Raw genomic sequence first — 26009 nt, forward strand, 5'->3', positions numbered from 1 at the left:
TGAGTTTGTGAAAAGTGGATTGAAATTCGGAATGCATTTGCAGTAGAACTAGTGCTCTGTTCTTGTTATTGATCCCTTCACGTCCTGCGCGGAGACCATTCTAAACCTTGGCTATTTTCTGAATTCACCTGCCCCCTCCCCTTTATTGTGGAGATTGAGCCATCCCAGCCGAGCGCCCCCACCGGGTCGCTCTTAACACCTGTGTCTTTCTTTCCAAAGGACGAATATACTGTATTTTTGGTCTTTTTCACTGATTAACCTTTATTATTCTCACTGATTAACCTTTTTTCACCTTTCTCTGATTTTCGTTCGTAATGGCTCATGAATTACCCTTTCTATTGTCTTTGATTTCTTAAAAGTACAAATGTGCAGTGCTTAAGAGTCCTTCACTTCGCGAAAATCTTTAGGAGTGCTGTGGCTTTGTGCTGCTGTGGTTTTCTTTTCATCTTCTGAGGCTGTCTCTCATCATGCAGTCCCAATGGCCTGGAACTGCTCACGCCCCTGCCTCAGTCTCCCTAGTGCTGGATTGCAGGCATGTGTCACCACACCACTTAACTGTTTTCCTTTTAAAATCATATTAACATTTAAACTTTTTTTCTCATAAAAAGTAGCATGTGATCATTACAGAGAAACTGCATACTAGAGCAGGATTGAAGTAAAATTCACAATCCCATCTGTGGAAATTGCCCAAAGTACCATAGTCTCTGCTCCAACCATCTGGTGGCTGTTGTGCATTAAACCTCTGGCCAGCCTCTGCTGTTTAGCCCTGGATTTCACCTTCACACAGGAGTCCTAGCCTAGTCACATTTAAGCGCTCTTTCTCAGTCCTTTCTGGACTTCCTGTAACATGGAATGTGGACTCCTCCAGCCTTCTTTCTGCTGGGGTGGAAGCCAGGGCTCTGCACGTGCCAGGCAAACGGTGTTCCAAGCACTCAGCTAGGTGCTAGTCCTGCATCGTACACAGTGTGCCTCTCTGTGGCTTCTGTTCTTCCAGACCTTTCACTGGCAAAAGGATCCAGCCCTGGACACAGTCCTTTCCTTCCTGCAGCCTGATGTCTAGTGGGGGACATTAACGGAGGGTGAGCTGCAGAGTTTAATGAAGTATTCTTGGGATTGAAACTGGCTTGCAGAGTATTAGGCGAGCTTCAAGTGGGGACCTGAGCTGTTGCTGAGTGAGCTGGGAGAGTCTCTAAAAGTGCTGCCTGGCCACCTGCACAGTGGCGAAGGGCAAGTAAGAAGCAGGAGAAAAGGGGCTTCTGTACATTACACTAGTGTGTGCTCTGCTGCTCTTCTGTGTTCTTCCTCCTTCCCCTTAACATGTGCTCTCCAAGGTCAGTTTTGAGATCATTTTGTCGGTCTAATCCTTTGACATGAAGGTTCAGATCTTTTTGTCTGAATATTTCCCGGCTCTCCTCCATCTTCTCTTCTGCCCTTGACTCTTTATTTTTTCACTTGCTTTAAGCATAACTGGAAGTGGTACTTCTAGTTCACACTGAGGTCTTCCTGGCTGGCTGGGCTTCTCTGGGGTGTGTAACTGCTGCTGAGTCTCAAACCCGGACCTTGCCTTATTCCAGCCTGTCGGGACTGGAGCCGGAACCCTTTGATTGTGCTTTTGTGACATTCCGACTCTTCCCTCTGTTCCCACAGCCTGTGGTGCAGTTCGTTCTTTTTTTTAAAATCTTTTTATCGGTACCGGGAATCGAACTCACAACTGCCTGCTTGCAAGGCAGGTGCTTATGCTGCTGAGCTAAATCTGGTGTTTGGGTTAGAAGGGAGCCCTATGCTGAGCTGGGCAGCTCCCTGCTCTCCCCCTCTTCAGGAGCCATTTGCACTGGGATTATCTGTTCCCGGACAACTTGACAGACCTCATCTGGAAGCTGTCGAGGCCTAGATCTTTCTTTCTGGAGAGGACGTTCAGTACCCTTTCAGTTTATGTAACAGCTGTTGGTTCGTATAGGTTTTCTCTTTTTTTGGTGTGAAGTCTAGTGGCACATATTTCTTCACCAGATAAGTTTTTTAAATCTGAAATTATTTACTTTTCACAGATTTTTCCTTTAATTTCTACTGTGTGTGGTTATTTGCCTTTCCAGGCTTCCCCTTTTTGCCAGCTGTCATTCTTATTCTGCATGGACAATGTGATTTTCTTGTCTTCCTAGTCTCCTGTAGGTGGTTTGACTTACACCTAAATTAATTGAGAAGCCTGTTTCTTTTTTGCTTCGAAGTTTTCATTAAGTGAAGTTCATCCCACGGTGTTTGCTTCTTTTATTGGGAACCTGTAGCATGTCAGTCATGGTGTTAAATGCTTTCCAAATGTTTTCTGTGATGAGCTGTAAGATGCAACGTGATTTTATGCACATATATGAAGAAAATCTTCTAGTTACAAGGCCATCAGTTGTAAGGTGCATCCCAAAGTCAGAGATGCTAAAAAATGAAAAATACATGCACCTTAGAGTCGATGAGTTAGGTCTGTTTTGTTGATCAGAACTCCTGTGGTGTAGGAGTTGGGAAGAAAGAATTTAAACCCATGTGAAAGTGACTTACACCTCTACTGTTACTACGAAGTTATTTTTAAAGAAGTTATTTTTAAAGAAGATGCTTGCTAAATCTTTCAGCAAATGAAAAGTTTCAGGCTGTATAGATGGAGTCTTCACAGCAGGTAGGCCAGTGTTCGTGGGAGGTATCTTGGCTCCCAGTTCTTCTATTCCACCCCCTCTCCCCGTAATTTTTTTTTTTTTGGTTGTTAGCTGAACTCAAGTTCTCTTAAGAGGGGTAATTTTCATAGAATAGCATAGACTCTGTAAGGAGAGAGTTACGGGAGAGTTGTGATAGCCAGTTGAGTGAAACATTTTGAAAACTATCCAGTATTTATATATCATCAGCACTCACCAATGACAGTCAGCCCCCTGGGGATTGGTTCCAAGAGCCAGGAGAAGGCAGACTCTGAAGGTGCGCCTGTCACTTTGTAACACAGCCTCCTAAGTGCAGGTGGCCTCACCCTGCACACCCGCAGGGTGGTTTACTTACCTCTGGATGACTTAGGGTACCTAAGAGGACTTGAGTGCTAGGTAGGTAGTTGTTACAGAGTTTCTCAGAGAATAATGGTCAGAAAAATGCCAGTGTGTGTTCAGTACAGATGCCGGTTCCCGCAGATATTTATTGATCCATGGTTGGTGGGTGGTGGAACTCCCAGATAGGGTGGGTCGATTGTACTTAGTTTTTACTTGCATGTTTATTGAAGAGAGGCTGCTGTGTTGCCCAGCCTGGCCCCTCACAGGTCATCCTCTTGCCTCAACCTCCTAAGTAGTTGAGACTAGAAGTACATACCACTCTGCTGAGCTTGTAGTTTAAACAAACTATATACAAAAGTAAATTAGATATTTCAATAAATCATGTACCAATTATCAAGGTTTATATAACATATCAATTGATATACATATCGATCAGTACATATTTGTGGCAATATACAGACATTTCAGCAGGCTGGGTGTGGTGGTGCACACCTGTCATCTCGACACTTGGAGTCTGAGGCAGGAGGATTGCTGTCGCCTACAAAGTGAGCTGAAGGCCAGCCTGAATTGCATAGTGAAACCCCGTCTCAAAAAGACCGAAACAAAACAAAACAAACCAAAAAATTCAGCCAATAGTTTTTAGACTTAGTTCTTTAAAAAAAAAAAAAAAAAAAAAAAAAAAAAAGACTCATTTTGTTTGGAATCAAGTTCTCACTGTATAGTTCAGGTTGGCCTTGAACTCACTATGCAGCCTGGACTGGCCTCGAACTCTGGTGGTCCTCCTGCCTCAGCCTCCCAAATGTTGGGATCACAGGTGTGCCACCATGTCTGACCAAGACTCTCAGTTTTTATTTACTTATTTATTTTTTGGTATTGGGAATCAAACTTGCTACCTCACGCCTGCCCAGGAGGTGCTTATGCCACTGAGTTAAATCCCCAACCCCTGATTCTCATATGTTGTTTCTTTCAGCTTCTCACACTAGTGAGACAGTACGATGTTTACACATGTGTGTTCACTTTTGAGTATGGTCTTAAGTTGCAGCTGTTTACCTGTAAAAGTCTCCAGTTTATCCTTCTTATGGCTAAGTAGTACTACTCCATTGTAGAAAACTACCACATCTTTTTTATTCATTCCTCAAAGGATGGGCTTTTAGGTTGTTTCCAAGATCTAGCTATTATAAATTGTGCTGCTATAAACATGGGCTCGAATATAGTTAATTCTTTTTTTTTTTTTTTTTTTTGCTTTAAACAATTTATTTAACTGAAATGACTTCCCTTTATTTAACTGAAGTGACCTCTATTTTATTTTGATACATCTCTGCCCCGTGGTGATCTTTTCCCCAGTGGATCTTCAAGCCAATATAAATATTTCATAAATATTCGGCCTTTTGGGATAACCTACACAATACCTCAGCAGTATCTTTCAGCAAGAAAAACACCACTGAGTTAAGACCTGACATACACTTAGCCGCCCATTAGGTGCTGAATGGCAGAGCTCCCTCCCCAGCTTATGCCATGAATTCATAGGGAATGGGTTCCAGCAATTCAGGCTCCTTCCCATTGGTCCTCACAAAGTGTGCTTCTCTGGGCGGGGCAGGCTGGCACTTTAGTTGAACCCAGGTACCTTTCTCTTTGGCTTCCTTCTTTTTCTGATCATTTTCCTTGACACGTTTCAGGAAGCTATCACGACTCTTTGAGTGTTTAATATGCTCAATACGCACATTAATCCTCTTGGCCAGGATCTTGCCCTTAACTTGCTTGTTTACAACAATGCCAACAGCATGCTGGGTAACATTGTAGACTCTTCCTGTTTTGCCGTGATAACATTTGTGTGGCATTCCTTTTTGTACAGTACCCATTCCCTTGATGTCTACAATATCACCCTTTTTGTAGATTCGCATGTATGTGGCCAAAGGAACAACTCCATGCTTTCTAAAAGGCCTAGAGAACATATACCGGGTTCCCCTCCTCTTTCCCTTTGTGTTCGTCATTTTGGCGAATTACTGGAAGATGGCGGTTCCGGCCGAAAGGAAGCTATAGTTAATTCTTTTGGGAAGAACTCAGAAAGGGAATAGTTGGGTCGAACAGGACCTCTAGTCTTAGTTTTTTTTTTTTTGTCTTTTTCCTTTTCATCGGTACCAGGGATCGAACTCAGGACTGTCTGCTTGCAAGGCAGGCGCTTATGCCGCTGAGCTAAATCCCAGCCCCTAGTCTTAGTTTTTTGAGGTGTCTCCATGCTGATCTCCACAGTGGTTGCCGCAGTCTACACTCCCACCAGCAGTGGAGAAGAGTTCCTTTTTCCCCACAGCCCGTCCAGAATTTGTTACTGGTTGATTTCTTAATAATAGCCATTCTTTCTGGGATGAGATGGAATCTGAGTGTTGTTTTAATTTGCATCTCGTAGATGACCAATGATGTTGAATATTTTTCACATATTTATTTGCTGATGTATTTCTTCATCCGAGAAGTGTGTATTCATCTCAGATGCCCATTTTTGGATTGAGTCTTCAAATCTGGAAGGACTGCTTTTTTTTTTGAGTTCTTTATATGTTATATGTTTTTTTTTTTGAGTTCTTTATATATTCCTTTGTCTGAGGAACATCTGGCAAACATTTTCTCCACATTGTGCGCTGTTTCTTCACTATTGATGGTTTCTCTTGCTGTGCAAAAGCTTTTCAGTAGGATGAGGTCCCAGGTGTTGTTCTTTGTGATAGTTCCTTGTAATCAGGGTTTTGTTCATAAAATCTTTGCCTACATCTATGTCTTCAAGAGTTTAACCTACTCTTATCTTCCAGCAGATTTAATGTTTCCATTTTAATATTGAGATCTTTGATCCATTCTGATTTTAATGTAGTACATGGTAAAAGATATGGGTCCAGTTTTAATCTTTGGCATGAGTACAGCCAGTTTTTCCAGCAGTGTTTATTAAAGAGGCTGTCTTTCTTGCAGTGAATGTGTTTGGCACCTTTGTCAAAGGTAAGGTGGTATAGTGTGTTTGGAGTTGTTTCTGCATCTTCTAATCTGTTCCATTGATCTTTGGGTCTTTGTGTGTGTGTGTGTGTGTGTGTGTGTGTGAATAGCATGCTGTTTTTTTTTTTTTTTTTTTTTTTTAAATTATGGTAGCTTTATACTATAATTTCAATTCCGGGATTGTGATGCCTCTATCTTGACTTTGTTGCCCAGGATTGCCTTTGTTATTCTAAGTCTCTTGTTCCAGGTGAATTTTAGGGTGGCTTTTTCTAATTCGGTGAGATACACTATTGGAATTTTGATTGGGATTGCATTGAATCTGTATAACAGTTTGGAAGTACGGCCATTTCCACTATATTAGCTCTTCCTATCCAAGAGCATGGAGTATCTCTCCATTTTCTAATATCCTCTTCAATCTCCTGTTTCAGAGTGCTGTAGTTTTCAGTATAGAGGGCAGGCATGCTTTTTGAAGAGAATGCTAGCAGAAGGCTTAAGGAAATAGATGACTGGTGAACTTCACCTCTGGGTGGGCTCAGTGGTTTCTAAATCAGTTCATTTAAGGGTTAAATAGAGGCTAAATGGGCTTTGACTAGATGCAGAGAAGCTGTTGATGACTTTTTTTACATTGTTACTCTTCCAGTTACACTTCCGTGTGTCTGATGAAGCCTGCGTGGTATGGAGGGTTTTGCTGTGCCTGTCTGGACATTGGCGCTCAGCCTTTGCCCTAGCTGTGTAGGATTGGCCGCTGGCTTATGGGGGAGGCAGGGAGGGAGATGGCAGATGTGGCCATCAGGTGAGTGGACCTGGGTTTGGAGATTAATTCACCTTGGAGAATGAGTGTGAGGAAAGGCAGCTTGTGGTGAGACTTTTCTGCCCTTGTGTCTGGGATGATGGCAGATAATCAGGGCCCGGGAGGGACAGGGTTTGGTGCCGAGCTACGGAGGGAGAAAGAGTGCTGGCAAAAAGGGCTCCGGTTTCTGGCTTGGAAAGCAGGGTAGATGTAGGAGGGGTTTTTTTTTTTTTTGTACCAGGGATTGAACTCATGACCTTGCGCTTACCAGGCAGGCACTTGTGCCATTGAGCTGTGCCCGGCCTGTGCAGGTTGTTTTTGACTGAGATGAAAAGATGTGGAGGAGCTGGCTTATGGAAGAGTGTGGTTTTCATCCCAAGGAATTTGAAGTGTCTCTGAAACCGGCAGGGGTTTCCAGGGCTGGGGTGTGCTCCTCTGGTGGTGTGGGCCTAGTTTGCCTGAGACTTAGGCTCACTCCCTGGCGTCGGGAATAAAGTAGAGGTTTCTGGCCTGACTGCTGTTTGTGTAGCTTGAAGGTTGGGCAGGAGGCAGGTATTTCTCAGTGATTAACACAGAGGCGGTACTGTGGATCTCAGCAGGGGGACTGGCACGGCGCTTTCACCAGGCTTGTGCTTGCAGGTAACTTTTCCAACCTGCCCATAGTTTTGAAAGACTGCATGGATCTGATGCTGTAATTGGGGTTCTGCAAAAGCGGAGAACAGCCAGTGCATTCATCTGACAGAGGAGGCTGCTGGCAGCTGGGGGCTGGGGGCAGGAGCGAGTCTCTTTCCAGAGGCACAGATTCCCTTTCCTGGCGAGGGGGGTGGGCGCTGTGTGGAGGATGGGACGCACTGCTGGCCAGGCGGCTTTGATGTGGCCGCTGGTAGGTAGACTTTCTGATGCTGGAAAGTGGGATAGGAGGGAGTGGTGGTCTCCGCAAGGGTGCGAAGGCTTTGGGCTGTCTTTTGGGTCTTAGAGTTCTTACGGTCATTCTTTTAGAATCTGAAGAAAAGCACATAAATAAAACAACTTGGGTACAATTTCGTTGGATCATGGGCTTTTGTCAGGAGCTACTGGTCTTCTCAGCAGAGAGCTTAGGACAGTGCAGAGCAGGTAGGAGGGAGGCGACAGGAGCCAGGGGCTGGGCTGGCCTGAGGCGAGAGCTGCAGGAGGCTCTCCTGAGGACGCCAGCTCTTCAGGAGGGGTGAGGAGGTCTTGGGATGTGTTCAGGAGTTTCTCAAGCAGACAAGTTTTGCTTGCTTTTTTAAGATTGTAAAAGGAGTGTATGTACTGTGGATAACTTGAGAGCTTAAGAATCATAAAGCAGTAGCAGAGTGATTTGGTTTCTGGTTTTTTTTAAATAAGTGATGTCTAATATTGGTTCTGTTAGAAACTGCTGTGTGGTCTTTGATGCCTCCAAAACATATCTGGGTCTCGGTTGTTTCTTTGTGTTAAAAAGTGAAAGGGACTTGTGACCTTTTGAAAGAAAGGACGAAAATTCGGCAACTTGAAGGCAGAGCAGTTAGTTGCTGAAATTGCAGGTTATATAATGCTTTTGGTCCTGATGACATTCCTGGATCTCTGGCTTTTGGCTAAAAAGTCACTTTTCCAGCCTTGGCAGCCCTTGTAGCAGCAGAGGCCGTGGCTTAAACCTGTGCTCTTCCTCCCTGCTTTCTTGTCTCTTTTTTGGAGCATTTTAAAAAGCCTTTGATAAAGTGTCTGAAATATTACAAGAAAAAATTTTCAGTTCTGAAGCTAAGAGACCTGGAGATGTACATTGCTGTGATAGTGTTTTATGTGTATTAAACACAGGCAGTTTTCTTACGAGCAATTGATAGTCTTTGTAATATATTTTAGGAGTTTAAGGTTTTGAGGGTTCTAAATTTGTGTTTAAGAATATTTTAGATTCCTGGCTAAAAGAAGCGCTTTTCTTTCTTTTTTTTGGTACTGGGAATCGAACTCATGACCTCGCACTTGTCAGGCAGGCACTGTGCCACTGAGCTGTTTCCCTGGCCCCAGAGAAGCCCTTGATAGGAAATCTTAAAGGCTGTTAAATTTTGGTGGCTATTAACATGTCTGTATTTCTCAAGAAGTAATCTTAAAAGGTCGTAAAGTAAAAATATCTTAAGAATAGCTATCCAGAAGAATCTTAAATAAACACAAAATACAGTCCCTTGATGATAGATTTTTTTTTTTTTTGGTAACTCCATTCCAGTAATCTTTCACATAATAAAATGTTGGGAAGTACTGCATGTCAAATATATGTATGTTGATAAAGAAAAACAGTTCATCTTCCTGAAAATGGTATGGTACTATCGTCCTGCTTGTTAAATATTCTTCTCTGGCTTCTTATTTGCTTACATTGTAAAACCTATATTATCTCAGGCTGCCTTCTGTTCTGGCCCAGTCTCTCTGAGATCTGACTCACTCAGTTCGTACTAGTCGGTTGTTAGTCCAAGCCACCCAAACATCTAATTCCGGGTTCGAGATCATAACCCTTAGGCCTGTACTGTCCGCTGCAGTAGCCACTACCACATGTGGCTGTTAAGCCCTTGAAATATGGCTGTCCAGATTGAGTTGTGCTTTCACGTGTAATTTACACACCAGCTTTTGAAGATAGTCCAGAGATGCAAGTTATGCTTGTGAAATGTTGATTGCATATTGGAATGGTACTGTTTTGGCTACATGGGATTAAAGAAGCCTATTAAAATTGATTTCACTCGCATCGATTTTTATTTCTAGTGAAGCCACAGAATTTAACATTGCATTTGTGTCAGTCTGTGCTGCCTCAACTTTCCTTCCTCCAAGTCTTTGCCTATCAGAATGCTTTGAAGTCTACCGCACTCTCTCTTCCGTGAGGAATTTCTGAGTGGTCTGGACCTAAAGTTAGCTCTTCTCCTGGATTTGGGCTGTGCATTAAACCCGGGCCTCGGTGTGGAAGGCTGTGCTGTGGAGCTGCGTTCCCAGCCCACTGTGCCCCCTTTGTCATTCTGGATCTCCTTGCTGCAGACCTTCTCAGGGCTCTTAAATGCCAGTGTGCTTGGTGAGTGAGACCAGTGGGCCTCCTCTAACTGTGTGTTAGCACTGAACCCTGGGTTTTGTCTGCCTACAGAAGTCACACACAGTGAGACCTGCCGCAGTAGAGAGGCAGCAGGCTAACCCTGCCACAGTGTTTCCTCCAGCGTCCTTCCTCTCTCTGTCCCTAAGAGGGGGCCATGCTGTGTATCAGCTCTGCTTTATTTGCATTCCCGCTGGGTGTATAGAGGACTCTGTCAACACACCACGATTTCCTTACTCTCCTCACAAGCCAAGTAGCATTTCATAAAGGATATATTTAATGTTATTGTCAGTCCCCCACTGATGAATAATTAAATTGCTTCTGTTTTTTTCTCTCACATCATAGACAATTGCAGTGGTGTTTGTACGTACCCTATGAAACTTTTCGTTTTGCAGGATGAATTTTTTTTTTCCTTTTTATAAGTACCGGGGATCGAACTCATGAGCGCCTGCTTGCAAGGCAGGTGCTTATGCCGCTAGCTAAATCCCCAGCCCCTGTAGGATGAATTTTTAGAAAACGTGTTTACTGTAAGAGAAGCAGTGCACCCTATCCTGCAAAATCTTTGGGACAGTTTACATCCAGCCTGCAGTGTTTGAGTGTTCTTCCCTTCAACACACATCAGTCTGTTTTAATCTTTGCCATTCTGCCACCTGAAAAAAATGTTATTTGTTATAAAATTCCTTAGTTGTTGGATGAATATTAAAAACACAGAAAACAGAAACTGAGTGTAGGTTGGCCTGCACCCGCAGTTTGTTATATGCCGTGGTGCCGCCTCTCACCCAGCATGAATGCGGAGCGGGTGTTCACTTGTTGGTAGCTGCAGATGGCAGGAGGGTCCAGAGTCTGCTGCCGAGGCACAGGATAGGGTGGCGCTGCAGGCACTTCTGACCAGGCCGAAGCGCAGAGCCTTCCGGAAGTGCTCAGCTGTCATCATCTCCTCCAGGGGGCCTGGATTGTCATCATCTCTGTAGGCACTAAGCTCTCCCTGCCAGTTGTGCGGCTAGGGAAGACGTAGTCTGATGACTGGGGAGAGTCCAGCCCCATTCCTAAACTGACACTGCACATCTCTGTCCTTCTGAAGGTCATTTAGCATCCCTGATGTTAGTTTTTTTTCATGTAAGTGCCTTTCCTCCTCTTTGGACTTCTTTTTGTTGGCACTGGGGATCGAACTCATGACCTCATGCTTGCTAGGCAGGCACTTGTGCTGCTGAGCTAAATCACCTGTCCTGGACTTTCTTACTAAGATGATAGCCCCAAATTCTGATGACCCTGATTTTTTTTTTTTTTTTTTTTTTTTTTTTTGTCGGTACCGGGGATTCAACTCACGACTGCCTGCTTGCAAGGCAGGCACCTATGCCACTGAGCTAAATCCCTAACCCTGACCCTGATTTTTAACAAAAAATTTATTTATTTTTTATTTTTATTTACCTATATTTTATACCCTGATTTTTTTCAATTTAATTGTTAGTCTCCGATTGCTAAATCTAAGGGTTCAGAGGGTGGAGGAAGGGTTTTTTTTTTCCCTGTCTCTCTCGCTCTCTTTCTCTGTCTCTCTCTCTTTTTTAGACAGGGTCTCCCTATATAGTTCAGCCTGGCCTTGGACTCTCCTGCCTCAGCCACTTGCATGTTGGGATTACAGGTGAGCGCCACCATGCCCAATGAGGAATATTTCTTTCCCAGCAATGGGCAGATTGATTTTTCTTTTCCTTTCCTGACTGCTAGGGCAAGGATAAGCAAAATGAAGTTTTTCTGCAGTTTCCAAAATGTACTTTCTAAAAATAAAGGTTTGTTAAAGAAGTAAGCTGTTCCGGAAGTACACTCCCCGTCTCCGCACATGCTCCCGCACATGCTCCCGCACCAGTAGCGCTGTTTGTTTGTGGAGCGGCACCGGCCGTCACTTTCACTGCATTGTCTGCGCTCTGCTCTTCCTCAGCTGGGTCACTCATTCCTGTTCTTTCTTAGCATCTTACCAGTTTGCATAGAGTTGCAAATGGTTTGTAGCAGGTTCTTCTGGTTATGTGATTATGGACAAATGGCCAACAAGGTCATCTAATGATGATTGATCTAGTGGTGCTGGTTTTTGATTATAAGGTCTTTTTTTTTTTTTTTTAATTGGTACTGGGGATCGAACTCACGACTGTGTGCTTGCAAATCAGGCACTAAAGCTGCTGAGCTAAATCCCCAGCCAAACGTGTTAGCTTCTTAAAAGAATAAACAAATCCCGATAGTCATCACACTTGCCATTCACCAGGATAGGAAATGACTAAAAAGGTAATTAAATCTTGGCTTCTTTATGCAATTAGTTATCTTTTTTTTTTTTTCCTTTTTATAGGTACCGGGGATCGAACTCATGACTGCCTGCTTGCAAGGCAGGCACTTATGCTGCTGAGCTAAATCCCCAGCCATGCAGTTAGTTATCTTTGTATTTATTGTATTCTGTGTGTATTCTCTGGTTGGTAGGTTTCTCTTTTTTCTTTTTTTGGAGGGGTACCAGAAATCAAACTCAGGACCTCTAGCCTACTAGGCAGGTGCTGTGCCGCTGAGCCGTACCCCTGGCCTAGTTCGGAGGGTTTTGATCTGGTTCCAGAGTCCTTGGGCCGCTGAGCCTCATTTCCTCTTGGGAAAAGGGGAGCCATGTTGGTTCTCACAGGGTATCTCCAGGACTGATGGTGAGAGCTGTAAAGCCCCTGGGTAGTGACTTGATAAATGCTAAGATGAATATTTGAGAGGAAAATTAGTGGGATATAGTTTTTCTCTTAAAAAAGCCAATTTAACTGGCTATGGGCATAGGGTCCTTTAAAAACTAACACTTGTAAAAGTGCATTAATTTTAATTACATTATTAATATTTACATTTGAATTTGTAAAGTTCTTTTCATCAGTGTTGGCAGAATTTGATAACAGAGTTTTAAAAAAGTTTTTTCTGTTTTGTACATCAAAATTCTAAGGCTACTGAAAGTTAATTGTCCAACCAAGTCAAACAAGTACCTGTGAAAGGGCAACAGGATTTGGCTTCACCTGTTCTATCAGAATAAGTGAGCAGGCCCTCCGAGCGAAGTATATACTGAAGGCAGAAGTCCCCAGTCACTCGGCCAGAGCCTGTTTCTGCTGCTTAGGAAACTTCTTCGGGAGAGCGGAGTGTGGTGTTGCATGCTGGTCATCCCAGCTGCTTAGAGGCCGAGGCAGGAGGAGTGTACGTTTGAGGGCGACCTGAGTTCATGTTTGGGACCTCGTCCCAAAATAAAATAAAGGCCGCGATGTAGCTCAGTGGTGAGTGCTTGCCCGGCGTGCACAAGGCCCCGGGCTCAGCTGGCTGAAGGGACTGGTGCCCGGCAGTCACCGCAGGTCCGCCCACCTGGGGGGAAGCGCTGGGTTTCTGGGTGTGCTTCCCCTAGAAGCGGAGCCGGGCTCTGAGAGCGCCGGGCTGGAGCGCAGGAGCCCTGGCGGAGACCTGCGTGGGCCGTCCCGGGAGCGAGGCCGCTCCCACCGCGCGGGGTGGTAGTGGCGGATGGGTGGCGGGGTGGCTGTAGCGGGCCGGTCGGTTGCAGCGCGCGGTGGCAGGAGTTAGAGTCCCGGTGTGCACCGGGTGGCGGGCCTGGGTGCAGCTGAGGAGGGTGGTATAGCACGGAGCGGCCCGCGGAGACGGCGGCCCCAGCAGGGCTGGAGGGGGTTGGAAGCGGCCGAGCTGCTGCGCCCTTGAGGGAGGGCGGTGGTAAGAGCTGCTCCTCCTCTGTGTCCCCACAGCGCCCCAGCAGGACGTGGGTGGGACATGGAAGAGGGGAGAGTTTCACTGCAGAATGCGGGCCTAACTGGAAGGTTCTGGACAGCCCTAGGAGTTTTTCCAAAATACCTTTAAAAGGTAGAAGAGAGATTTTCCAGCCACAGCTGGGGGACTGGAGAGAGAATGCCTCCCCGCTTGTCCCCTTCTCAGACTGGAGATTGTACAGGGATCACCCAGGGCTCCTGCTGAAGCCCCGCGGGCGCCCCGCCCCTGCGTGGGAAGTGTTAATAGTGTCACAGCATCACATGGGGCCGTGTGGTCTCGCTGCTTCTGTTTTCTGCCCAGTATGGTTTCAGCGTTCAGTATACCTTAATTCTGATTCAGATTTATAAACCATATTTTATGATAACCTTTTAAATCGGAAAATAAAAATATCTTTCTTAGTTTTTTGTGCAGTTTAAAGCTTATCAAACCTTGGAAATGTGAAATGAAAAAGCATTCAGTAAAAGTGGTTTAATATAGTGCATTTTTACTTAGTAGAGGACATTTTGAGTTTTATGAAGATTAATTTTCAACCATTATACACATGTAAGAGGGAGGTGGATCCTGGTTTAAGGAGTGAAGGGTGATAAAATACAAGACTGAGATGGATCGGGTGGTGTCTAACCACTGCTGTGCTGTGCCCGTTTGGACTCCTGTCGGGAATCCATTGACGCGAAGCCTCCCTTGGCTCGGCTCTGTTACAGTTCCCCTTCAGACCCGAGGAAACGGAGGACACGGGGATCCACAGGTCCGGCCTGCAGCTGGGCAGCGCCCCCGGCTGGCAGGGCATCCTGTCTGCCCCCAGCCCAGCGGGCTGCTTCCGGATGACGATGCCTTCCACTGCGAGCGTCCTTTTCCCCTTGGTCCTGTTTTCAGGGCCTGGTATGTGCACAGAGGAGGCGAATTTGCCTGTGTTTGTTGTCGTACCTGAGTTACTTGGTCAAATATTACTAACCAAAGTCTTATGTGTCTATGTGTGGGTATGTAGTGCATATTATGGGTTAACTCTTCCTTTTTAATACTTAAAATGTAAATGTATTTGAGAGTTTTCATACATGGCTTTTTGATATTGTTCGACTTGACTGGTTTTGTTTTCCTGTCATAAGTAGTATTAAGAAGTGGTAAAACCTAATTTTACCCCTTAAAAATGTGACTGTGAATGTGAATATCATTAAATTGCTCTTCTGTTCCATACGAATTGCTAAAACAGAACCTGTTAGGGCATGTAGACATCTATAAATAATTACTTCCTCTGAAAATTTCTCAGAACTTTTTCTTTCCTCCTGATTAAAAAAGTAAGGCCAACAAAACAATTAACACATAATGAATCCCTCAGAAAAAAGTAAAAAAAAAAATATTTTCTATTTATACTTTTAAAAAATAGTATCTGTGCTGGGCCTGGTAATGCATGCCTACAGTCCCACCACTTGGGAGGCTGAGGCAGGAGGATTTGGCAAGGTCAAGGCCAGTCTGGCTACATGGAGAGGTCAAGGCCAGCCTGAACTGTAAAGCCAGATCCTGTCTCAAAACCAAACCCAACCAAACAGAAGTAATATCTGCATTTTAGTAGAAGACCAGGCATTCCTTACTTAATGTTTTTACCATAACTTAATAATTTAATCCTGCGTTTTATTTGAATGGTCGAACCCAAAATATAAGAAACTTGAAGCTAAGGGGTACTGTCTAAGTAGAAATAAAAGTTAGGGACATTCCGTCTGTGGCTCCAGTTGTGACTTAGTCTTTTCCTTTTCTGCTTTGCAACTTTTCAAAAGAGATTTCAGTACTGGTTCAAATTTGATGTGTTTTTCTGTAATGGACTAAAATAGAATAAGATGTTGCGAGGGAGAACCTAAACGGAGGGAGGTCAAAAACCAGATGGAAATGAAAATTCAAAACCTCCAGCAGGATGAAGCTAAAAGAACAGAATCTAAACATTGAAATTGTACATCTGCTGGGCAGCTGTGCATCCTCTATTCATAGGTTCTACTGCGGAAATAGCAAAAGAAACTTTGAAAGAAAAACATCCGAGATAAACAGACCATGTATTCTTATCAGTAATTATGATGTGTACATTTTAATTGTACAGTGTACATTTAATGATGTTTGTTTGTTTGTTTTTTGTCCTTTTGAGACAGGGTCTCACTATGCAGTTCAGGTGGCCATGAGTTCACTTTATAGCCCAGGCTGGTGTTGAACTCCCATCGATTCTACTGCTTCAGCCTCCCAAGTGCTGGGATAGCAGGTGATGACACCACGCCCAGCTCATTTAATTCATCTTTAAATGCATTTCTCTTTCCTAGTAGCTGTATAAGTAGTTTTCTAAAAGTAGCATCACTTTTGGGATTGAATTTACGTTTCTCATTTAGGTCTTGGGCAGTGAATCTGTGTCTTATTAAATTGTATGTCAGGAGATGTCAGGGCCACTGAGAAGAATGCTGATGTAAGACTGTCTTTGTGTTTCTTTGTTAGTATTCTAGGGTGGATTGTCAGAATAGAAAAGCTTGATAACTGGTAGCTAGTGAAGAAGTTGAAAACGCTATAAAAGATACACTCTTCAAGAGGGCTCAATGTTTTTATAAGACTTTAAACTTAATTGGTGATTCTTATCTTGCACAGATTTCTAGAGGAAAGAAAAATGCAACAGAGATGTTCTTTGAAGCTAGTTATACCCCACTAGCAAAATCAGATAAGGATAGCACGATGAGGAAAATGGCTCTTCTCGGCTACTACCCAGTAGTAACAGTAGTAAAGTTTATGGTGGACACTGCAGGTTGTGAGCATGTTTTAAACCAGGGGGCTCGGCCTACCCGGAGTCAGGAGGATTTAACCTTTAGAGGTCTGTAATGCCATTTGGCCTGTGTCCGTGAAGCAGTAAGGCAATACGACGGTCTCAGTTGATGACCAAAAATACTAGACAAAATTGAATAATCATTTCTGGTAGACTTGGCTTTAGGAAAAGAGGGAAACTTCCTTTGTCTGATTGAAGGGGAAAACTACCAGCCCTCAAGGAGAAAGCTAAGATGTTTCCGTGAAAGAATGCGAAGAGCTCATTTTTACTGTAGCTAATGAGGGAAACTTAAGCCCGCGGAGTGAGAGGAGCTGAAAGCTCGGTGCGGGACGGGTCAGGAACGCGCGCGGTGCGGGTGCCGTAGTGCGGCTGCGAGGCACCGTGGGCCCCAGCCCCGCTGCTCTTGCGGCTTGCGTGGGGTTCCCCAGCTGAGTGCCCTGGGAGAGAAGGTTTCCGTGCTTGCTCAGTTCCACGGCGAGCCAGTGTTTCTCAGGGTGCGCGGAGGCCGGGTGCGCTCCGAGTGCCCCAGGGAGCTCCGACCGCCCTTCCATGTCCGCCTCAGCCTTCCGAGGAAACCGCCGTGGGGAGAGGCGTCCCCGCCTTCCCTGCCTTCTGGACGCCGGGCGGGAGGCTGCTCGGAGTAGTATTTTATTTTATTTTTGTGTAACACGTGCTTGCAGCAAATAGCACCATTGCAGGCTGACCCTAAAGCGAGCTGGCTCTGCCCTGCTCCCCTTGCCCACCTCTGTCGTCAGTGTACTCCGTGCCTGCTGCTGACATCGGTGCCCTTGGCAGAGACCCGCACCGCTCCTGCCCTGCGCCTCACTTAGCGCCTTCTGCCTGCCCCGCATCTTCTCCCGCGTCTTAGCTTGGGCTTGGGGTTCCTCCTCTGCAGCTCTGTTTCTTCTGGCCCAGCTTTTTCTTGCACTGATGCTCAACATCGCCTTAGAACCTTTTTTTGGTTATGTTTTGCTTTTTTGAGACAGACTCTTGCTATGTAGTTGGGACTGTCCTTGAACTCACTCACTGTGTAGCCCAGGCTGCCCTGGGATTTGCGGCGATCCTCGTGCCTCAGCCTCCCCAGTGCTGGGACTGCAGGTGTGTGCCACCGTCCCTGGCCAGCCTTGAAACTTGTCATCCCTCTTTTTCTAAACTCTTTAGGAACTTCTTTCACTTTTACTTCTTTTTGGCAAGTTCTGCCTCTTTTTCTCAGACTAATGCTTTTGATGGGTAAAATAAAATGTATAAAATTACAAAGGCAATCAATTATATTGAAATATGGCTGTTAAAGTCATTAAACCTTTTAGATCTATGTAGTGATATGTTCTTTTATGAACTCATTAATAAGCCAGTGGCAGGTTTTCATCGTTGCCCTAACGTTAAAACAGTGATGAGCATAAATAGTATTTGTGTTATCTACAACAGTAATTTGTTGAGAATATCTGATTTATTTTGGTTACAAAGTTACAGGTATTGTTCCAGTGACTGTGGGCCGACTGTGGGCCTGGCCTGCTCTAATGCTTAGAGAAACAAATTTCCGTCTGAGTTTAGCAGGATTAGAGATGTGGTGCATTTCCGTGGACGTTCATGGGCCTTTGTCACCTGCAGATGAGGACACCAGTTCTGCAGCCCCTCAAGGGTTAGGGTTAGGGTTAGGGTAGGTGAGAAACTCGGAGAAGAACAAACCAGGAGAAGAACAAACCAATCCGAAGTTGGCAGAAAAAAAGAAAGACTAGAGAGGAAGTAACCCACCTACAGGGTAGAAAAGCTGCCAAAGAAGCCAGGCACCACTGCGGTGTTTCCCTTCCAGACCCCTGGAGAGGTGGGGTGGGGCCTGGGGGGCTTGGGGGGCAGGGAGAGGAACGTCCTTCGCCCCTCTGCGGCACACAGAGCCCTCGCTCTCGCCCTCTGCCCGGTCAGGTGGGGGCGGCTGGGCCCGCTCCCCTATCCCGTGGACGTCGTCGCATCTTGCACAGCTCCCTGGCCCTGCCCTGCTTCCTTCTCAGCCTCTAGGCCCATGCTTCTTCCATGCCTGCTCTGCTTCTGTGCTTTTTAAAAGTGTGGTGAGAAGTAAAAACCAGGCCTGCCCCTTCATTCTGTGGACATTGTTGTCAGCAGACTCTGACGGCTCTGAGGCCCCTGATGAGCAGCTCCCTGGCCCCCCCCACCCCCCACCGTGTCTGTCCGCTTAGTCCCCACCTTGTGCTGTGGCCCCTTTGGCTTCTGGGGGCTGGGTTGTGCCTGCCCACATCATCGTGCTCTGTCCTGGTCCGCAGGCGCCCTGTCTGTCCCACGTCTGTGGGCTGCAGACCTGCTCTGAGGTTCCGTTCCCGGTCTTTCAGGTACTCACCCAGAAGTGGGTTGCCCTCGTGCGCCGGTTCTAGCTTTAGGTCTGCAGGGACCCTCTTCAGTTTTGAGTCCTGATGTGTGAATTGTCTCTGTCTTCTTTTTCCTTACTCTAGCCAAGGGTTTGTCAATTGATTCTTTTTAAAAACCTAATTCTTCCTCCATTAGTTCTCACCATATTTATTTATTTATTTACTTTTGTGACAGGGTCTCACGATGCACTTCAAGCTGGCCTTGAACTTACCCATGTAACCTAGTCCGGAACTCATGGGTCCTCCTGCCTCAGCCTCCTGCGTGCTGGGATTACAGAGTGCCACTGTGTCTGGTTTCTTCGGTGGTTTTCTACTCTGTAGAGCTCCGGACCTTGCGCTCGCAGCAGGCGCCGTGCTGCTGAGCTGTGTCCCAGGCCCTGTCCTGGGTTCCTCAGAGGAGTGCTGGGTGGTCGGGCCTGTGCCCTCTTCATCTTTCTGCATCTGGAAGTGGGGGTGTTGAAGCCCTGGACTACTGTATCGCTGGTTCTCCTATCAGTTCTCTCTCTGTGTACCTTGTAATTTTGGATGCCTTGATTCTGCCCTTGTACTTTTGCGTCAGCAGTGTCTGGAGAATTAGCTCTGGTTGGTCTGAGCCCCAGTCAGTGACTCCTGAGGTCCGTCAGCCTCAGTGCTAGTGCTGCTCAGCCAGAGTTCCTAACCCATTTACCGGCCCAGTCTGAGCCTTCACATGTGACATCACCTCTGCTTCCTCGCTGTGAAACTCAGCCTCCCTGTTTATCTCCTGGCCGACACAGATGCCCTAGGGGAAGAGTCTATAAGGCCACTGCCTCTGTGCACCTGTCTGCCTCTGTGCCCCCTCTGGCCCTGCCGGTAACCTGACCTTGCTTCTAGCAAGGGCCCAACTGCCCCAGGCTCGGATCCCGCCCTTCCCTCCTCCCCTAGCTGCGGGACCCTCCTCCTTAGCGCACCACAGCTCGACTGCCCTAAAAACAGTGGGGTACCTCTTGATTCCACTTTCTCCTTTAACTTTTGACCGCTTCCCCCAGTGTCTGCTCATTGTTTGCCGTTTTTCTCTGGCTAGTGCCTCAAGCCCACCCACTCAAGACTTGCACTCCCAGCACCCCCAGACTCCCTCAGGAGAGTCGGCATGACTACTGCACTCTTCCTTGAGTTATTTGACCTGTTGACAGTGTCTGACACAGGCACCCCACCCCCCAAATCCATTTTACTGCCAAGTCAGGCTCTTTCTTGTTCCCTTCTTCAGATAGTCCTCACCCGGAGTTCAGGCCAGCGCGCCAGGAAAGGCTCCATCTCAGGCTTGATGGGCGGGCCTCCAGATTTGGTGGCACTCACATTTCTGTCTCCAGACCTTCTTGGAGGTGCGGAGCTGTTTCTCATTGGTGTCTGAGAGGCGACTGAAATGCAGGTTGCTCAGTAACTTGGGGTCGTGCTTGCTTGGAAAGCCTTCCTTTGTCCAAGAATACTAGACACTAAAACTTGTCTTTTACTTGAGCAGCTAATCAATTTTCAAGTTGTTTTTGATCTTACTTCAAAGAAAGATTGTGATAGGACTTTTATTTTTTTTAAAATCAAATGACTACCTAGTTTCTCAGTGCTATTAAATAATCCACTTTTAATGGATTACAATGTGAAAGGCAGTAGGGCTTAAATAAATAAAGTTACCATGTAATGTTTGCATTAGAGATTGCGCACCCCTTATCTGTTGCAGAGCACAGCCTCCATGGGAAGCAGAATACTCAGTCCTGGCTTGAAAATGGGTCCAGTAAGCTTGGTAAAAGCCTACAGACAGCACGTGGGCGTTCAATAGGCTGAGAAGTTGTGCCACGGGAGGAGGGGTTTCTAGTTCATGTTCAGACACTTGCATTTTAGGTGGAAAAAGACTTAAATTTTGCATAATGGAAAGTGATAAATTTAACAGACAGAAATGCAAATCAAAGCCATGTTCAGTCTGTAATGAAATACAGATTTTAACCAGATTTGGTGAGGGTGTGGTGGGGGGACCTTCACACACTGTGTACAGGGCTGTAAAGTGGTATGGTTGCTTTGGAAAGCAAACTGCCATCTCCTCAAAAAGTTACGCACAGAGGGGCTGGGGATTTAGCTCAGCGGCATAAGCACCTGCCTTGCAAGCAGGTAGTCGTAAGTTCGATCCCCGGTACTGGTAAAAAAGAAAAGGACAAAAACAAAACAAAACAAAACAAGTTACACACAGACTTGGAATTAGTGGGACAGGGGATGTAGCTCAGTGGTCATGTTTGTTTAGCTTATGTGAGGCTCTGGGTTCCATCCTGGGGACTGCAAACCAGCAGAAACGTGAAGTTACTGTGTGATGTGGTGGTTCCGTCTCTAGGTGTGGGCCCAAGAGAATTCAGAGTGTGGCAGTGAGATGGAGAAGAAGCGAGACAACCCGGCCCTTTGCCCTAACGGTTGTGACAGCCCGGCCCACTGTGGCCTGCCTGACCAAGTCAAGGTCAGGGAAGGACCAGAGCTTGGTGCCCAGAGGCAAAAACAACATGGCTACACCCTCCTGGGAGTCCTTGGGCCACAGCAGTTGTGATTTTAGCCCAGTTTTCCCTAAGGTGGAACTGTCCACGTCACAGTTCCCTCTCCGGTCACTGACCACTGAGGCTGTTCTGGACACAAGGATGTACCTGTCATGGCTGCCGCAGGCTTGATATGTGCTCATAGGTCAGATAGCACTGTCCCCCTTTGTTACTGCTCACACACGGGTCCCTAAATGTGGGACGCTACACAGCCGGCTTGCTCCTCTGCCACATTCCTTGGGTTGGAGTAGCAGGGCCTTCCCCTCCTCGCTGGCCTCATTGGCTCCCGGCCCATTTTGCCCACACAAGGTCCTTAATGCGGCTGGTAGAGAGGCTGTGCAGTGGATAGCCCTGGGAAGCCAGAGAACCTTAGGGGAGGCAGCAGACGCTGCTGGAAGAAGAGCTCGAGGGCGGCAGCGAGGGGGCACACGTCTCAGCTGCTGAGACGCTGGTAAGGAGGGGAGCGCTGCAGGCATAACCCCTGTGCTCTGCGCCACAGAGGTGGGCCGCAGTGGCTGGATGCTTTGCGCTAGGCCAGGGCTGCAGTTCGGGTGCCTCGAGTGACTGGGAATCCTGTCTACGCATTTTCCACCCCTTCAAGATCCAGCTCGCTGGGGCGCGGAGAGAATTGAATCAGGTTAGGTAAGAACAAATGTTTAACGTAGTGCATGTCATTTAGTACTGGGCACTTGCGGTTATCGAACCAGTGCTGTGTAGGAGGCGCTTTTCCGAGAGCCTCACACATGGCTCATTTGAATCGTCCTCAAACATTTGAGATGGAAATTATTTGTTTGGCACAGGGGCTTAACAACAGGCTTGTAATGCGGAGAGCAGCGTAGTTTACTGGTGAAGTAAATCGACTCTAAAGCCCAGGTAGCTGGGTTTGACTGTGGCTTTGCCACTTCTGAGCCTTGTGGCATTGGCCAGTGGTGTCAGTGCTGTCCTCTGCTCAGTTTCCCTGTGAGTGCCTGGGTTGGGGCCCGTCCGTTGTTGTATGCAACGCAGCTCCTGGGCAGCTGTTCTTTGGCCTGCCCTTAGGAGTGTGCCTTCCAGCTAGTAGCCAGTGCCTTTCCCCCATAATCCCGCGATCGCCACCCACTGATCCCATTCTTTGGTGACCGGAAGTCCGCGTGGAGAGGCCTCACACTAGATGTGGGAATTGCATTTAACCCTGCAGTGCCTCTTCTGAGTATCTTCCTGGTAGGTAGCCCAAGACATCGTCCTGCGATGGGACATGGACTCCCATGTTCATAGCAGCACAACTCATGATAGCTAAGTCTCCGAAGTGGCCTGCGTGTTCATCCCCAGGTGGAGGCATAAAGAAAATAGTATTTGCACACAGCGGAGTCCTAGTGCAGCTCAGCCGTGACGAAGAGTAAACTCGGGCACTGAGGAACACAGGAGACCATAGAGCTAAGCAAGGTAAGTCAGGGTTAGCCCAAACATTGCATGGTTTCTTGTAGACGAGAAACCCAAAGTACAGATAATTGGAAGAGCAAAATAAAACACAGGTGACAGAAAATAGGGACGTAGATTTTTTTTTCTTTTTTTGGTACCAGGGATTGAACTCGGGACCTCACATTTGCCAAGCCACAACTTATGCTGCTGAGCTAACACTCTGGCCCTGGGGCATCGATTTTTGTCTCTGGGAAGGGGTTCTAGGGCTGGAAGGAGAGTAAACCAAGGGGAGAGGTAGAAGTTTGGGGGTCAAGATGTGATGCATATGGGTACCAGTTCCCCATGACGTGTGTGTAGATACTGCAGACACATACTGATAAAGAAAAAATAACTGGTTTTCTGGTTATCAGTTTGCTTTTTTAAAAAAATGTTATAAACCATTTGAATCGTTAATTTAAAGTGACACAGTTATGTAGTATGGTTGGGGTCTGGTTTCCTGTTGTTGCTGTAACAAATGACCCCAAGTTAGTGGTTTAAGGAGCACAAGTTCTCTCCTTCTGTAGCTCACAGGCCCAGCCCCCAGAGGTGACTCCCCACACCCCTTGTGTCCGCAGCACCTCTTCTCTCTTTCCATCTGATCCTCTCCCTCCAGCCGAGGGCCCCTGCTGTGACTAGAGGAGTCCTGCCTCTCAGGTTCTGGGCTCTTCTTGGGCGTCAGAGTACACCAAGTCCCCTTCCACTTAGAGCAGCCTCTACCAGTTCTGGGGATTAGGAGGCAGCCGTCCTTGTAGGACTGTAGTCTGCAGGCTCCTCAGTTGGTGTTTGGTCAGCTGTGTGGCTTTGAATGGTTATTTTATCTGTTTATTTTGATACAGGGAAGGGTGACCGTTGTGGCTATGGTGAGCTTGGACTGATTCTTGTTCTGGGTATCAGCGCAGTGACTTGGCAGGTTATTCTCTAAACACTTTTCTTCCTTGGGGAGACAGGGCAGATACTACTTTCCAGTAGGGGTGGGAATTAAAAAGATAGTGAGGGCAAGAGTGGCCAACCTTGTAGAACTTTGAGTGGGCAGACAGCCCGGGGCGGCCTGTGTGCCATGGGGTCCCACCGTCATCTCTGCAGGCCGGAGCTGGGCAGTTCCCAGCAGCCTTTTTGTGTCTGTCTTAAGTGAGCAAATACAGCATCTGCCTTCCCCAAAATGTTGATGGTTATGTGTGTGGAAGTGCCTTGAAGTGTGTAAAAGTTACATGCAGTTCTGTTGCTGTTAAGTTTAGAGTGACTTTAAATTTTTATAAATGGTGAGAAGATGCAGTGTATCCTTTGATGCCAGGCTAGCAGACAGGGTTTTCCAATTTTTATTGTTTTCCAGATTTTGAGAGTCACTTGTCCCCTTTTAGGCAGTAGGAGAATGAAGTGTGTAATGGGAGGCCAGGCATCTACCTCAGAGCACAGACGCCTGCCTGGCCAAGTGTGAGGTCAGGAGTTCCTTCCCTGCCACCAAAAAAAGTATATAACTTGCATGATTCTTTTAGTGACTAGGATTTAAAATTCAGATGTGTCTAGATTATTTTTATTAATTCTTAATTATTTCCATTTCCAAAGTCTTAGGAGCTGATTAAATTACTCTGTCTGTTGCAGAAGCAAAGTAAGTACAGTTGTAAGGCCACGGCGCAGCAGTGGAGCTGGTGAAAACCAGAGCTACAGTCTCAGCCTCCCGCGGTGTCTTAGTCTCAGGCAGTAGAGTCTCCACCGGTCCTCCACTTGTCTCTGTACCCTGTATTGACTCAAAGATGTCTCTGCATACAAGCACAGGTCATTTTTAAAAACGATTGGGTCCCTTGGCTCTCCCTCCACACAGAGATGCCATTTTGCGAGGTCCAAGGACTTTCTGAACACTGCCGGGAAGGAGGGAAGGAGATCAAGTTACGCATTCTTTGTTCAGAGCCCCGGCTGCAGTCCAGCCTGGAGCGGCGCTGGCCGTGCCCCCGCGGCCCTTCACCCTGGCTCCTGTGCCCACAGAGGCCCTTTCGGCTCTGATGTCTGGAAAAGTTGCTGCTAAGTTCTTGTTTTAAGTGCTTTACTTTTATGTAGTTTTGCATTTCAAGCAATACACTCTGAGACATTTTTAAAAAGTGATACTTTTTTGAGAGGCTTCAAGGTTACACTATATTTAAACACAAATTTATCTTTGAGAGCTATTCACTAAATTTAGAGCATTTAAAATTATATTTTGAAGAAATAAATAGCTGTTCTGGAGTACAGTGAGATGAATTTGATTGCTTGTGTGTCACAGCACTGGTGGTAAAAAGTCCCCAAAGCAGTTACTCCATCCCTACTGGAAAGCAGTATTTCTTTTGTTCTGCTCCCCGCTGCTTGCTGATAAAGGAGGACTTCAAAAAGAGTTTTCACATAAAAACTGTCATCAAAGTTCTGGTGCTGTGTTCCGAATGTGGGATGTTTCAAGTTGTATTGTTTGCTAGATAGAATTTAAGCAATTTCAGTCATTAAAATATGAGTGTGTTTCATAAATATGTGTTTATATATAACTGGTCTCATTTCTCAGGGTTTAAGAAAGTATTTGTAAGGTGATTATTAAACATTGTCAGTCTATTAAGCAATATAGGTTTTCCTCATTTTTAGATAATTTTAAATATTATCTTTATCACTGTACTTAATGCTCTTCTGAAGAAAGTCACTCTAAGTTCATAGTAATAGAATTACATCAAAAGGCATAGTCACATTTGTGTCAGGTTTTTTGTTTGTTTGTTTCAGTATTTTGGGAGTACTGTGTTTTCATAACAGGACATTTTTGCTCTATGCTTTTTCCTAAAGAGAGGAGGTTCAGCTTGTTAAAGTTGGTGACTGTCCTGGGTTTGCTGTTGTGTGCTGTCCTGTGCCCGCAAGTTTTATTCTCTAGCTCCGGATCTAGTTGCTGATTTATTCACATATTTGCCCCGTAATTTGCCGTGCACTTGGCTTTCAGTGTTGGGTTCTGCGCTCCGGGCTTGTCTCCGCATCTTGTGTTCTGCTGCCTCCGACTCCTTCCTTGTCTGGAAAATCCTGGCTGCTTTGTAGGCTCAGCCCAAGTCATGCCCCTTCCATAAGGCCTCTGTTGAATCTCGGTTCTTGATGATTCTTTCTTTTTTGTGCTTCTGTAGTTAGGATGACAGCTTATATTGTGAGTTTTCTTCTTTAGTACGTGTTCTGTGTGTCTGCTTTGACTTTGAATAATGATACTGACCTCCACTTGTGTACCCTTTGTATGCCAGCTACTGTGCCACTCCTGTGCCTCCTTAAAACAACCTGGTAAGGTAGATCTTAGCCTACTCTGA

General features: G+C 46.1%; 2 protein-coding genes across 2 annotated transcripts in view; one reads left to right on the forward strand and one right to left on the reverse strand.

The window, feature by feature from the left end:
• Window positions 1–26009, forward strand: part of Bmpr1a (bone morphogenetic protein receptor type 1A) — a 118054-nt gene that overhangs the window by 1234 nt on the left and 90811 nt on the right. The window lies entirely within an intron of this gene.
• LOC106026826 (large ribosomal subunit protein eL21-like) lies at window positions 4227–5043 on the reverse strand. Its single transcript, XM_063233741.1, has one exon. The coding sequence runs from the start codon at window positions 4997–4999 to the stop codon at window positions 4517–4519; it is 483 nt and encodes a 160-aa protein (XP_063089811.1). The 5' UTR covers window positions 5000–5043; the 3' UTR covers window positions 4227–4516.

Source organism: Cavia porcellus, unplaced genomic scaffold (assembly GCF_034190915.1).
Source record: "Cavia porcellus strain 051 isolate PalLab524CR breed Dunkin Hartley unplaced genomic scaffold, mCavPor4.1 scaffold_23, whole genome shotgun sequence".
Classification (NCBI taxonomy): Eukaryota; Metazoa; Chordata; class Mammalia; order Rodentia; family Caviidae; genus Cavia; species Cavia porcellus.

Bases quoted from the DNA above. Each gene is read 5' to 3' on its own strand.
- LOC106026826 (XM_063233741.1), bottom strand. From the start codon at position 4,999: ATGACGAACACAAAGGGAAAGAGGAGGGGAACCCGGTATATGTTCTCT.